General features: G+C 46.9%; 1 protein-coding gene across 1 annotated transcript; it reads right to left on the bottom strand.

The window, feature by feature from the left end:
• Positions 1 to 14,101: 14,101 nt before the first annotated feature.
• LOC142068713 (olfactory receptor 11A1-like) lies at positions 14,102 to 15,064 on the bottom strand. Its single transcript, XM_075118542.1, has one exon. The coding sequence runs from the start codon at positions 15,062 to 15,064 to the stop codon at positions 14,102 to 14,104; it is 963 nt and encodes a 320-aa protein (XP_074974643.1).
• Between the last annotated feature and the right edge of the window lie 690 nt (positions 15,065 to 15,754).

Here is a 15,754-nt window from a genome sequence, read left to right as displayed (position 1 = left end):
ACCTGGCATGTTGGCTCCCCCGGCCGGTCTCAGTGTCAGACTCACAGGACAGCGTTTGTCTGTTCAAAGGGGACAAGCGCGCTGGGGTTCGCATCAGACCCAAGGGATGGAGCGAATTGCCCCTGAGGCCAAATCTCCGCTAGTGTAAAGTCACACAACTGCTTTCACTAGACTCGAGTTACTCCTGGTTTACACCAGGGAGGCTCTGGCCCTTTCAGGAAACTGGGATGTTTGTAGAAAAGGAGGACTTGTGGTGCCTTAGAGACTAACCAATTTATCTGAGCATGAGCTTTCCTGAGCTACAGCTCACTTCATGGGATGCATCGGACGAAGTGAGCTGTAGCTCACGAAAGCTCATGCTCAAATAAATTGGTTAGTCTCTAAGGTGCCACAAGTCCTCCTTTTCTTTTTGAGAATACAGACTAACACAGCTGCTACTTTGAAAGGAATCAATGACATCAAGTAATGGCAAAGTTCGTGGTTCATGCTTGTAGCAGTGATGGAGTAATCTCCTGTCTTAAGTCAAGTCTCTGGAGAGCACCCACAGCCCGGATGGGTCCTTCAGTCCTTTGTTCAGAGCTTCCATTTGTAGCAAAGTCCCTCCAGAGGGAAGAAGCAGGACTGAAGACCAAATGGAGAAGATGCAGCTGCCTTTTATAGTCTTTTCCATGCGGCCCGTGCTTCCTTTGTTCCAAACACAAGCCAGCCAGCACATGGCTGGGAAGCCTTTAGGGCTTGTCTACATACCCGCTGGATTGGTGGGCAGCGATCAATCCAGCGGGAGGTCTATTTATCGCATCTAGTATAGACGGGATAAGTCAACCACTGAGCACTCCACCAGAAGGAAAAGCACAAGCGGAGTCAACGGGAGAGTCTCAGCTGCCGAGTTACCGCAGTGAAGACACCGCGGTAAGTAGATCTGAGGTGATACCAACATATAAACAAGATCATCATATGTGGCAAATTCTAACATGTTTGCAGATATCTTACACGGCATATCTGGCTGTGACCAGTGTCCCAGTGGGGGACAGCTCTGGTCACTCCACTAGGGTGAACTGCAAAGAATGGGGCAGACAATCCCCATAAAGCGGGTGGATATTCCCAGGGCTGGTGCGACCACTAGGTGAACTAGGCGGTCACCTAGGGCGTCAAGATTTGGGGGCACCAAAAAGCGGTGCCCCCCAATTTTTTACAGTGTTTCATCCTGCTGTCCCGTCCCCCCATGCTTCCCCAAAGTGTCCCCCGGCCCCCACTTGCTGCCCCGGCGCGCCTTCCCAGCCCCAGAAGCGTCCCTGCGTCTCTCCTGCAGCCCCACATTGCCTCGGCTCTGCTCTGGTCCTGGCATCAACTGCTGCCGCAGGGTCCTAGAGCCCCATTTCCACTAGGGCAGGGCAGGTTGCCCTTCCCCCGCCCTTCCCCCTCAGACCTTCCCTTTTCCGGCAGGACCCTCCACCAGCACAGCCCCCCCCCCACCCGCAGTCACCGCTCCTGCCCCACACTGGGCAAGGGTCACCCCCAGTGAGGCTACAGTGAGGGGCAGCAGCAGGGGAGGAGGCGCACATGTGATGGCAGCCCCCCCTCCCAGCTCCCCCCACAGGGGGGACGAGGGGGCTTCCTGGACCTGAGAGGGACCCTAGGAGCATGTGCATTGACAGTGATACAGGGTGAGTGTGCTACTGGGGGGGGGGGACATGGGGGGCCCCTCCCACAGAACTCACTGCTGCCAGCAGAGAGAGGGCTGGGGGGAGTCCTCCACTCTGGCCCCATCCTTGGGGCAGCCTGCCTACACCCCAAACTCATCCCCAGCCCTGCCCCGCCTGAGAGCCTGCACCCCCAGCCAGAGCCCTCACCCCCCACCCCAACCCTCTGCCCCAGCTCCGAGCCTCTCCCACACCCCAAAGCCCTCACCCCCAACCCCAGCCAGAGCCCTCATCGCCCCACACCCTAACCCTCTGCCCAGCCCTGAGCCTCCTCCCACACCCCTAACCCCTCATCCCCAGCCTCACCCCACAGTCCTCACCCCTCCACCCCCATCCCCTTCCCACACACCCTCTCTGCTGCCAAACTCCCTCCCAGAGCCTGCACCCCAATCTCCTGCCCCAACCCAGAGCCTGCACCCCAGACCTCCTCCCCACATCCAAACTCCCTCCCAGAGCCTTAGGCCGGTGGGGGGCAGAGTTTGGGGGGGCGGGTTCTAGGAACCACCAAAATTTCTACAAACCTGCCACCCCTGCCAGTATCTGGGTTTTAAGCCCTGTTATGCCTGCAACAAGTCTAAGCCTGTGAGTGACCCCCATAGCAGCTGCCTGAAGTGCTTGAGGGAATCAAACATGAAAGACAAGTGTCAGATTTGTAAAAACTTTTGTCCGAGATCGCAGAAAGAGCATGACATTGGTTTGAGGGCTCTCCTCATGGAGGCTGTGCTCTGCCTATTGCAGGACTGCAGTCTCAGCAGGACTCTAGGCCCAGCACCTTGGCCTCGGTTTGTAGTTCACCCCTGGCACCGGGATCAGTCTGGTACCTCTACCCTTCGCCAGTGTCCAAGAAGCAGTCAAAAAAGTGGCACTCCCTGGCACCAAGCAAAAAGGGTCAAAGGACTTTGGATAATGGACCTAGTTCAGGCCACCTGCCCGCCACAGAGCCGCATGGGGGTTTCTCTCTGATTGGATCCACTAGTCTCCCCGGGGAGCCACCGCTGGCTCCTGGGAGTGGCACGGGATCCAAACTCACTATTGTGCAAATATGAGTGTGTAGGTTGTTGAAATTTGTCATATTAATATTGTCAGTTGTTGTTGTAAGATAGAATATCCACCAGTCTAATGTTATAACTTTTTATTGATAACAATAATTGGATATTCTAACGGCAGAATAAAATACAGTAGATTTTGATATGAAAGAATGAAGGAAGGAAATATACGTGATTAAAAAGGGTGTATTTCTGAAAGTATTTTGAAAGTTTATAATAAGCGATGGCCTGAGGGGAGGGGAGGGAGAAGGGGGGCGCAAGGTGTAAGTTTCGCCTAGGGTGCAAAATGTCCTTGCACCAGCCCTGGATATTCCAACACTTATAACTTCACATACAAAAATGATACATGCACATAGACAGCATAATTATCATCAGCAAATCATAACCTTTTCATAGACACCTCACTCAACAACCTTTGTACAATATGTGCTGCAAATATATAACAGTGGTTGCAACAATGATCTATAGGGTCATATTCTAATCACACCAAACATTTCATTACACACATTGATATGGGTTCAAAGGAATTATTATCTGCCAGACAGAAGCCCAAATAGTTCCATGTTCACCTCTCAGTTCCCATGTGGGGATAGAAAGCAGGAGAGGTGAAAACACAAACCCTGGCAGCTATCAAAGGGCCCACGGCTGCTGCTCAAATCCCTGTTGGTCAATGTCATAGAGCTGGGTAGTGTCTGTTTAAAGATTTATTCAGCTCCCTGCCCTGTACATTGTCTCACTTGAAATTCTGTGGCCTGCATTGTGCAGGAGGTCAGACTAGATGATCATAATGGTCCCTTCTGACCTAAATATCTATGAATCTATGAATCTTATCGTCTGAGTATCATTCAGAGTAACTGTCTTTCCAACATTCCCTTAGAAAATTCTCTCTCTCTCTCTCTCTCTCTCTCTCTCTCTCTCTCTCCCCCCCCCCCCCCCCCCCCCCCCCCCCCTCCCTCCCATGTGTGTGAATGAGTTTGGGGATATGAAAGCGAACATGAGTGACAGTGGTAATGGGAATGGAAATCTGTGTTTCAGCGTGAATGGTTATAGTGTCTGAATGGAAGTGGGAATGGAAATATTGTTGTTGTTTTTGTTGTTATCCCTCAATATTACATCATGGGGATGGTGTGAAACACGTAGCTTTCCTATCATACAAGTTCTTTAAACACAGCCAGAAGAAAGAGTCTGTCTACACTTTATAGCCTATTAATAATTAACTAAGTAAATGATCTTGAGGATGATGCTCAGTGGTGATAGATTTGATGCTGGTTGTGGGCCTAGTGCCCTGGGTCTCCAGAAGCTGGGAATGGGCGACAGGGGTTGGATCACTCCGTGATTCCCTGTTCTGTTCGTTCCCTCTGGGGCACCTGGCGTTGGCCACTGTCAGGAGACAGGATACTGGGCTAGATGGACCTTTGGTCTGACCCAGTCTGGCCGTTCTTATGTTCTTAATTATAGTCTAGGCTCCCATAGTCCTAGGCACGGTACAAACACAGACCATAAAACCTCTTTCAGTCCCACCAAGTTTACAATCTGAGTGTACACGGGAAATAGAGTGTGACTGGGAATAGAAATATAAACATGAATATAAATATCAGCCGGGCATCATAATCTTCCTTCACTGTAGCCTGAATCCTCCCCACGAAAGAAAAACTCCCGGACACGCTGCTCTCGGCCCCCTAATGTCAGGGAGGCTCCACTGCAAAACCTTAACTGATGAAACAAAGAAGTTGTACTTACGTGCCTGTGCTTAATTTGTGTTTTCAATGATTTACCTTCTAGGAAAATCTGGCATGTCTTGCACCCCCAGAAGGGGCATCTTGCACCCCCAGGGGGTGCGTGCACCCCAGATTAAGAACCACTGATTTAGACCATTCCTGACAGGTGTTTGTCCAGCCTGCTCTTAAAAATCTTCAGTGATGGAGATTCCACAACCTCCCTGGGAAATTTATTCCAGTGCTTAACAACCCTGACAGGAAGTTTTTCCTAATGTCAAACCTCCCTTGATGGAATTTAAGCCCATTGCTTCTTGTCTTATCCTCAGAGGTTAAAGAGAATAATTTGTCACCCTCCTGCTTTTATGTACTTGCAAACTGTTATCACGTCCCCCTCAGTCTTCTCTTCTCTGGACTAAACAAACTAAATTTTTTCAAAAGAAAAGGGATACTTGTGGCACCTTAGAGACTAACAAATTTATTTGAGCATAAGCTTTCGTGAGCTACAGCTCACTTCATCAGATGCATTCAGTGGAAAATACAGTGGGGAGATTTATATACATAGAGAACATGAAACAATGGGTGTTACCATACACACTGTAACCAGAGTGATCACTTAAGGTGAGCTATTACCAGCAGGAGAGCGGGGGTGGGGGGGAACCTTTTGCAGTGATAATCAAGGTGGGCCATTTCCAGCAGTTGACAAGAACGTCTGAGGAACAGTGGGGGGTGAGGGAGGGGAATAGTTTTACTTTGTTTAATGACCCATCCACTACCAGTCTCTATTCAAGCCTAAGTTAATTGTATCCAGTTTGCAAATTAATTCCAATTCAGCAGTCTCTCGTTGGAGTCTGTTTTTGAAGTTTTTTTGTTGAAGAATTGCAACTTTTAGGTCTGTAATTGAGTGACCAAAGAGATTGAGGTGTTCTCCGACTGGTTTTTGAATGTTATAATTTTTGACATCTGATTTGTGTCCATTTATTCTTTTAGGTAGAGACTGTCCAGTTTGACCAATGTACATGGCAGAGGGGCATTGCTGGCACATGATGGCATATATCACATTGGTAGATGTGCAGGTGAACGAGCCTCTGATAGTGTGGCTGATGTGATTAGGCCCTATGATGGTGTCCCCTGAATAGATATGTGGACACAATTGGCAACGGGCTTTGTTGCAAGGATAGGGTCCTGGGTTAGTGGTTCTGTTGTGTGGTGTGTGGTTGCTGGTGAGTATTTCCTTTAGGTTGGGGGGCTGTCTGTAAGCAAGGACTGGCCTGTCTCCCAAGATCTGTGAGAGTGATGGGTCATCCTTCAGGATAGGTTGTAGATCCTTGATGATGCGTTGGAGAGGTTTAAGTTGGGGACTGAAGGTGATGGCTAGTGGCGTTCTGTTATTTTCTTTGTTGGGCCTGTCCTGTAGTTGGTGACTTCTGGGTACTCTTCTGGCTCTGTCAATCTGTTTCTTCACTTCAGCAGGTAGGTATCGTAGTTGTAAGAATGCTTGATAGAGATCTTGTAGGTGTTTGTCTCTGTCTGAGGGGTTGGAGCAAATGCGGTTGTATCGTAGAGCTTGGCTGTAGACAATGGATCGTGTGGTGTGGTCTGGATGAAAGCTGGAGGCATGTAGGTAAGTATAGTGGTCAGTAGGTTTCCGGTATAGGGTGGTATTTATGTGACCATCGCTTATTAGCACCATAGTGTCCAGGAAGTGGATCTCTTGTGTGGACTGGTCCAGGCTGAGGTTGGTGGTGGGATGGAAATTGTTGAAATCATAGTGGAATTCCTCAAGGGCTTCTTTTCCACGGGTCCAGATGACGAAGATGTCATCAATGTAGCGCAAGTAGAGTAGGGGCATTAGGGGACGAGAGCTGAGGAAATGTTGTTCTAAGTCAGCCACTGTGGATGTAGAAGCCCTCTACACCAACACTCCACACAAAGATGGACTACAAGCCGTCAGGAACACTATCCCCGATAATGTCACAGCAAACCTGGTGGCTGCACTTTGTGACTTGGTCCTCCCCCATAACTTTTTCACATTTGCGGACAATGTATACCTTCAGATCAGCGGCACTGCTATGGGTACCTGCATGGCCCCACAGTATGCCAACATTTTTATGGCTGATTTAGAAGAACGCTTCCTTAGCTCTCGTCGGTTTTCTGGCCCAAGGAGCATTTTCCAAGGAGACAAAAATCCTGGGTTAAATGGGTAAATAAATAACCCTCCACAATATTCATATCTGGTTTCAATAACAATACAAAAACCGGGGTCGGTGAGAGAAAGAGAGAGGGGCTGCAGAGTCCACTTCTCCTGTCCGCCACCAGGGGCAGCAATGAGCAAACAGCACCGCACAGCCTTGGGGACAAGACTGAAAGCGGGCACTGGAGGTTGGAAAACATCATTTTCCAACTCTGCACCTACAGAAACTGCTCCTTTGGACATAGGACCCGCCGGTGCCCTTTGACTCCGCCTCGCCTGTAAAGTCTCCGGGTTCAACTTCCGCGCTGGGTCCGTCAGGCTCCTGGGTAGTGTCTGCAATGGGTCTCCAGGGTGGAGTACCAAGGAAAGAGTTCTCATGACACCGATTCACCAAAAGGGCGATTCATTGCCGCTGGAGAGAATCCCAACAACCGGCTGTATTTACAAACAAGCAGCCAGAGACCCGAGGATACAGCCTGGTATCACTGTGTGAGAGACTGGATCACAGTGACAAAACCCATCACCAAAACAAACAGTGGGTTCACGCCGTGTTGGGCTCTAAAAATGGCCACATTAAAGAAAAGACGGGAATTAACCCCAACAGTCAATGTTATGTCAAAAGCACTGATTTATGCTTGGTTTTATTTTACAGAATGGAGCAGATGAAATTGTTAGAATTTGATTGTATAAAATCGTTTCATGTTCCCTATTCCGTTATTACTTGCCGGAATCATTGGTCTGACACTACCATGGAAGGAAATATGAACAGTGATGAATCACATAAAGTTGTGTGCCAAATGCCTCTGAAGAATGTTATCATTGGTGGAGACATCTATCTAGCTATTTTGTTTTCTTAACACTGTATCTGTTGTCATTGTAGTTTGTTCATTCAAATTATTTATTTTATTCAGTTTTTCAAATCATTTTACTATTTTCCATTTCACTTTTTAAGGTGTTCTTTAAAAAATTCCATGTATGTTGGGGGGAGGGATAACTCGGTGGTTTGAGCATTGGCCTGCTAAACCCAGGATTGTGAGTTCAGTCCTTGAGGGGGCCATTTCGGGATTGGTCCTGCTTTGAGCAGGGGGTTGGACTAGAGGAGGTCCCTTCCAACCCTGATGTTCTTTGAACCTAACATTTTTGGACTATTTCAGCCAAAACTCACTATGTGGAGAAAGCAAAATTCCCATCAGTAATGCCTATCAATAATATTCTTTAAAGCACGAAACTGACTAAGGAACTCAAGCTCCATTTTCAGCAATGACTTAGGAATTCTGAAGTCTAAGGTCTTGTCTACATGGTCCTGCAGTTCGGACTACAGGGGTATGACTAGCAATGTGCACCAAAGTGCTACACGGTAACTTCCTTGTGTGTGCTCTGCAGGTGTGAACTAAAGATTCCTAGTGAGCAATAGCATAGCCTTCTTCAAGCAGGAATACATTAGTGTGAAGGAGGAACCTTGTAGACTGCACCCACAGCATCCAAAGGGGGAGTTTCAGCACAGACTTTGGTGTGCCCTGTTATTCACAGTCCCCTAGTCCAAACCGAGGGATAGTATACACATGCCCTTAATCTCAGTGAAAGTCAGTGGGATGTAGGCATCTAAGAGTCAGATTTTCAAAGGTATTTAGGTACTTAAAATGGCAGCTAAACACCTAGTGAGAGTTTCAGAAGCATCTAAGTGCCTAGCTCCTATTGATTTCAATGGCACTTGGATTCCTAGGCATGTCTGTAGAGCCCATTAGGAACCTATCTACACCTTTAGGGGCCTAAATATCCTGAACATTTTGAGCTTATATCATTTTTGAAAGGGGAATTTAGAATGAAAATTTCAAAAGGGCCAAAGTGAGCTAGATTCTGGGAGTTGGGCTTCTATCTCCCTTAGGCGCCTTCAAAATCCCAGCATTACTCGCCTATGTCACATAGCTGTTTTTGAGAATTTTACTCTGTGTATCACAGAATCATAGAATCATAGAAGATTAGGGTTGGAAGAACCCTCAGAAACTCATCTAGTCTAAGCCCCTGTGTGACGTTGCACTCCATATGTTTTATTGAAATATGCTAATGAGTGTGAATATAATGTAACTAGAACATGCTTTATGCAAAAGGTCTCTTTTAAGGTATCGTTACAAAGCTTATAACCTACTGAGTGTGTTCATTCTATTTGTATGTATGTATAATTCTTGTATGTGAAGCTAGAAATATAAAGTATAACTCTGAAGTACTATTGTAATTATGCACAGTGTGGACCATTAATGGTGGTTTGGAATCTTGCTGGCTCTCATTAACTAGGACAATTGGTTGTAAATGTCTCTGTTTACTTGAAAGCCTTCCTGTGTTCCAGTGACTCAGGCCAGAAAGAATGGAGGCTTGGGGTCTCACAGGATATGTGACCATGTCACCTGGGACTGGAATCCATCTTAAACCTGGTGCTTTTCCATTTCGAAGGAGGGGTGGGGACCCAGAGAGACAAAAGATTCCCACCTTGTGCCGAAGCTATGAAAGTGGGTGAAACAGAACAAAGGGGGCTGCCAGTCATGAGAAATCTCCTAGTTACCACCTGAGCTGGAACTAACAAAAACTGTACCAGGGGAAAGGATTGGGCCCAGTCTAGGAAGGAGTCTAGTCTGTGAAAGAAGCTTATTGGAACAGCTCTGAGGGTGAGATTTACCTGTATTCAGTTTCTTAATGTATTAGGCTTAGACTTGCGTGCTTTATTTTGCTTTATTTTATTTGCTTACTTTGTTCTGTCTGTTATTACTTGAAACAACTTAAATCCTACTTTTTATACTTAATAAAATCACTTTTGTTTATTAGTAAACACAGAGTAAGTGATTAATACCTGAGGGAGCAAATAGCTGTGCATATCTGTCTATCAGTGTTATAAAGGATGGACAATTTATGGGTTTACCCTGTATAAGCTTGATACAGAGTAAATCAGATTTATTTGGGTTTGGATTGCATTGAGAACTGAGTGTCCGGGTGCTGGAGATAGGTGAGTTGCTGAGCAATTTTTGGTTAAATTCTGCAGCTTTGGGGGTGTGGATCAGACCTCGGTGTGTGTTGCAGGTGACTAGCGTGTCTGGCTCAACAAGGCAGGGTTCTGGAGTCCCAAACTGGCAGTGGAAAACGGGCTCAGAGGTATTTTCAGCACATCAGGTGACAGTCACAAGGGGATCTCTGTGATCGAACCCATCACACCCTGCTCAAAGCAGGACCAACCCCAACTAAATCATCCCAGCGAAGGCTTTGCCAACCTGGGCCTTAAAAACCTCTAAGGATGGAGATTCCACCATCTCCCTGGGTAACCCATTCCAGTGCTTCACCACCCTCCTAATAAAATAGTTTTTCCAAATATCCAACCTAGGTCTCCCCCACTGCAACTTGAGACCATTGCTCCTTGTTCTGTCATCTGCCACTACTGAGAACAGCTGAACTTCATCCTCTTTGGAATCCCTCCTCAGGTAGCTGAAGGCTGCTATCAAATCCTCCCTCACTCTTCTCTTCTGCAGACTAAATAACCCCAGTTCCCTCAACCTCTCCTCCTAAGTCATGTGCCCCAGCCCCCGAAGCATTTTCATTGCCCTCTGCTGGACTCTCTCCAATTTGTCCACATCCTTTCTGTAGTGGGGGGCCCAAAACTAGATGCAATACTCCAGATGTGACCTCACCAGTGCCGAATAGAGGGGAATAATCACTTCCCACGATCTGCTGGCAATGCTTCTACTAATGCAATCTAATATGCCGTTAGCCTTCTTGGCAACAAGGTAACACTGTTGACTCATATCCAGCTTCTCGTCCACTGTAATCCCCAGGTCCTTTTTGGCAAAAGTGCCACTTAGCCAGTCGATCCCCAACCTGTAGCAGTGCATGGGATTCTTCCGTCCTAAGTGCAGGACTCTGCACTTGTCCTTGTTGAACCTTATCAGATTTCTTTTGACCCAATCCTCCAATTTGTCTAGCTCGCTCTGGGCCCTATTCCTACCCTCCAGAATATTTACCTCTGCCCCAAGGTTAGTGTCATCCATGAACTTGCTGAGGGTGCAATCCACCCCATCATCAGTATCATTAATGAAGATGTTGAACAAAACGAGCCCCAGGAATGACTGCTGGGACACTCCACTTGATACCGTCTGCCAACTAGATATCGAACTGTTGATAACTACCCATTGACCCCAACAATCGAGCCAGCTTTCTATATACCTTATAGTCCATTCATCTAATCCAGTGGTGGGCAAACTTTTTGGCCCGAGGGACACATCTGGGTGGGGAAATTACATGCAGGAGTGGGGCAGGGGTTGAGGTGCGGGATGTGTGAGGAGGTGCAGTGTGCATGAAGGGGCTCTGGGCAAGAGGTTGGTGCAGAGGAGGGGTGCGGGGTGTATGAGGGGTCTTAGGGCAGGCAGTTGGGGTGCAGGAGGAGTGGGAGATGTAGCAGGGGGCTCAGGGCAGGGGGTTGGGGTGCAGGGGGGAGTGTGACTGGGGGCTCAAGGCAGGGGTTTGGGGTCCAGGCTTTGGCCCGGCACTGCTTACCTCGAGTGGCACTGGGGTGGAAGTGGTGCGCAACGTGCCTAAGGTAGGCTCCCTGCCTGCCCTGGCCTCGCGCCACTCCTGGAAGTGACCAGCATGTCCAGCAGTGGCTCCTGGGGTGGGGTGGGGAGGGTGGCTCTGCTGCACACTGCCCTCGCCTGTGGGTACCATACTAGAAGCTCCCATTGGCTTCGGTTCCCCCTTCCCGGGAAATAGGAGCTGCGGGGGGTGGTGCCTGCAGGCAAGGTCAGCGCACAGAGCCCTCTGCCTCTCTTCCCCAGGAGTCACAGGGACATGGTGCCAGCCCTTCCCCGCACTTAGCCCAGCAGCACCATGGGGGTGGCAATCCCTCAGGCTGGATCCAAAGCCCTGAGGGGCCGGATCCTGCCCACGGGCAATAATTTGCCCATCCCTGATCTAATCCATACTTCTTTAATTTGCTGGCAAGAATAATGTGGGAGACCGTATCAAAAGCTTTGCTAAAGTCAAGGCATACCACGTCCATGCTTTCCCCATATCCACAGAGCCAGTTATCTCAAGATAGAAGGCAATCAGGTCGGTCAGGCATGACTTGCCCTTGGTGAATCCATGTTGACTGTTCCTGATCACCTTCGTCTCCTCCAAGTGCTTCAAAATGGATTCCTTGAGGACCTGCTCCATGATTTTTCCAGGGACTGAGGTGAGGCTGACTGATCTATCATTCCCTGGATTCTCCTTCTTCCCTTTTTTAAAGATGGTCAGTATATTTCCCTTTTACTGCCACTGAGCTGGTTGTGGGCATCCAAAACTTCTGGGTGGTTCTGAAATCTCTGCCTTAGCTCCCCTAGTGCAGTTTTCACTCATTGTTTGAAAAGCACCTGACAAAGGAAGAGAAGCAAGGTTTATCTACCTTTTTCAGCTAGGGGAAAATTAGGTGCCTTTAAAAATTACCCCCAGAGATCCTGCCCTCATCGAAGATTTGGTGGGATTTTCAAAGGGGCTGAGAGGATTGGACAAGCCGAGCCTATATCGTTTCCTTTGATACATCGGTGTTTATGTCATGTGAGGCAGTGGCCAGGACTCAGGAGACTTGTGTTCTCTTCCCATTCATATCACTGGTCTCCTGGATGCTCATGGACAAGATCCATCACCTCTCCATACCCGGCAAAGTTTTCATCCACCTATGTACCTATCTCCCATTGACTTTCCTGATGCCCAACTCCTGCCTGTGTCTTTGAAACCCCTCCTCCAGTGTCTATGACAATGACAGTACTGAAAAATATCAAACAAATGAAATTTTAAAAATGAAGGGAAAAACAAAAAACAAAATGAGAAAAAATCCCATTTCCCCACATCTTTTTCCAACCAGCTCTCAGTTATGTTCTCAGTTAGATAAAAACATAAAACAGTATTGCTTGAAGCTTGCAATGTAACATTCCTTTATTTCTTAGAATGCAGACCCATAAGATGCAAGAACACAAAAACAGAGGGACAAAGCAGGCTCCTCCCCACAACAGAGAGGCATAACTCTATGGTGATGGGCTGAAGAATGACAGCCCTCAAGCCTAAAACAAAGACTCACCAGCAACTACACACCACACAACAAAAACACCAACCCAGGAAGCAAACACTGCAACAAACCCCGGTGCCAACTCTGTCCACATATCTATTCAAGGGACACCATCATAGGACCTAACCACATCAGCCACACCATCAGGGGCTCATTCACCTGCACATCTACCAATGTGATATATGCCACCATGTGCCAGCAATGCCCCTCTGCCATGTACATTGGCCAAACTGGACAGTCTCTACGCAAAAGAATAAATGGACACAAATCTGACATCAGGAATTATAACGTTCAGAAACCAGTAGGAGAACACTTCAATCTCCCTGGTCACTCAATAACAGACCTAAAAGTGGCAATTCTTCAACAAAAAAAACTTCAAAAACAGACTTCAACAAGAAACTGCAGAACTGGAATTAATTTAAACTGGACACCAAATTAAGCCTGAATAAAGACTGGGAGTGGATGGGTCACTACACAAACTAATTTTCCCTCAGCTGATATTCACACCTTCTTTTCAACTGTTGGAAATGGGCGATGTCCACCTTGATTGTATTGGCCTTGTTAATACTACAGAAGTAATCAACCACTGAAAATAGGCCACTTCCACCTTAACTGAATTGGCCTCGTTAGCACTGACCCTCCACTCAGTAAGGCAACTTCCATCTTATTATATATATACCGCTGACTGTATTTTCCACTCCATGCTTCTGTTGAAGTGGGTTTTAGCCCATGAAAGCTTATGCCCAAATAAATGTGTTAGTCTCTAAGGTGCCACAAGGACTCCTCTTTGTTTTTGCTGATACAGTCTAACGCGGCTACCACTCTGAAAATTGACAACAGAGGATCCTAATCAGTGGAGAATGAATGTCATTGGCTTCAGTGGGAGTGGAAGAGACCCAGAGCCACTCCAAAGATGTTAAGCTCCTTGCAGAATTTGGGCACTTGTGTTCATGTACGGATGAATGTATGGATGCATGAAGCAGAGTGCTTTACTGAAATGTGTGTCTGGAAAAGAAAACATTTTTCTTAAAGAATGTCTCTTACAATATCAAGATATCATCACATCCGATGAAGTGAGCTGTAGCTCACTAAAGCTTATGCTCAAATAAATTGGTTAGTCTCTAAGGTGCCACAAGTACTCCTTTTCTTTTTACAGTATCAAGTTTTGTATAAAGAAATGTGTATTAAATGTATGAAAGATTAATACTGAAAAAGTATCCAAGTAAAAGAAAGAAAGAAAGAAAATGGATGAAGTAAGGTCAATGAGGGGTTCTCAAGGACTCTCCTATTCTCAAGGACTCCAATGGGCCATGTCTAAGAAACTATTTCAGTTCATCTCTATTTTACTATATGCTAAGATTTGTCCTTTAAGGTTCTATGGCTTTTTTGAAAGCAATCAGTTTAAGAATAGCTTTTCTCAGGGACTCATTGACCTCTTTGTTTCTCAGGCTGTAGATGACAGGATTGACCATGGGAGTCAGGACTGTGTAGAAGACAGAGAAGAGTTTGTGTAGGACCGTGGGAGTATTAGCTGTTGTAGCCACATAGACAGTAATCAGTGTCCCATAGAAAACTGAAACCACAATGAGGTGAGAGGAGCAGGTGGAAAAGGCCTTTTGCCTCCCCGTGGTGGAAGGGATTCTCAGGATGGTGGCGATGATACAAATGTAGGATGTCAGGGTCAGTAGACAGGGCACAATTGTCCCTATGGCAGAGATAGTAAATGTTACCAGTTGAAGAGTCTGGGTGTCATCACAGGACAGCTTAAACATGGGTGAAAAATCACAAAAGAAATGATCAATTTCTTTGGAATTACAGAATGTTAATTGGAAAAAGAAAATATCTACTATGGCACAGCCCACAAGGCTACTTATCCAGGACCCAGCCACCAGTTGGCAACAAACCCTGCCATTCATCAGAGCATCATAACGGAGTGGATTGCATATCGCTAAATACCGATCATAAGACATTGCCATGAGCAGCAGACATTCTGCAGTTGACATGACACCAAATAAGTATAATTGCAGAATGCAGCCCTTTACAGAAATGGATCTGTCCCCAGTCAGGAGACTGGCCAGCAGCCTAGGCAGGATGGTGGAGGTGTAGCAGGTCTCCAAGCAGGACAAGTTCCCCAGGAAGAAGTACATGGGGATGTGAAGGTGCTGATCAGTCACAACTAGCACAATAATGAGGATGTTCCTTGCCACAGTCACAATGTAGATCACTAGAAACACGAGGAAGAGAAGGGGCTGCAGCTCAGGGACATTCCCAAATCCTAAAAGGGTGAATTTCACGATGGGTGTTTGATTTCTTCCTTCCACTTTCTCCATAATCTGTATCTAGAAAAAGAAAACCATTAAATATTGATGGAGTGCACGCCGTCAGTTTGTGCTGTTGGATACACTAGCAGAAACCTGGAGTAGGTAACCTCATACCACTGCATCTCTCCACTAGAAGAATGAAGTTGTTAATAAACAGAGGAAGACTAATATAATCAAGAGGTTGAGCTTCCAATATAGGTGAACCAAGAGCATGGAACCCTACTGAATTACGGAAATGTCCCATCTAACTCTCTTATGCTTTCTTGAACGTTAAATAAAGACTTTTAGGCTGGGATTTTGGAATACCTTAATCCTATCAGTGTCATAGCAACAAATCTAGAAGACATAAACAAAATCAAGAGATTGGAAACGAAAGATATTTAGAGTTCAACGACTGGTAGTCTAACCTGCAGTTGGGAGGTGTAATTCCCAGCTTGGGTAGAGGTACATATACTAGCTATGGTCAAGCGAGCAGGATAAAAATAGCAGTGAGAACAGGACAGCACATACAGGGGCTTGGGAGGGCCACGTGTGGACGTACCTAGGATCTCAGATGGGATTGTGCTCGGGCAGCTCGTCTGTGCTGCCGAGGCCACACTGCTATTCTTAGCACAATAGCTCCATCACAGATAATGTGTGTAGGTCACCGGAGCAGGGAATTACACTGCCCAGGTGCAGCATAGACATAACCCAGGAGAC

The sequence above is a fragment of the Caretta caretta genome, chromosome 13 (genome assembly GCF_965140235.1).
Source record: "Caretta caretta isolate rCarCar2 chromosome 13, rCarCar1.hap1, whole genome shotgun sequence".
Taxonomy (NCBI): Eukaryota; Metazoa; Chordata; order Testudines; family Cheloniidae; genus Caretta; species Caretta caretta.
The sequence above is the reverse complement of the archived record's forward strand: the minus strand, read 5'-3'. Positions and strand labels throughout refer to the sequence as shown.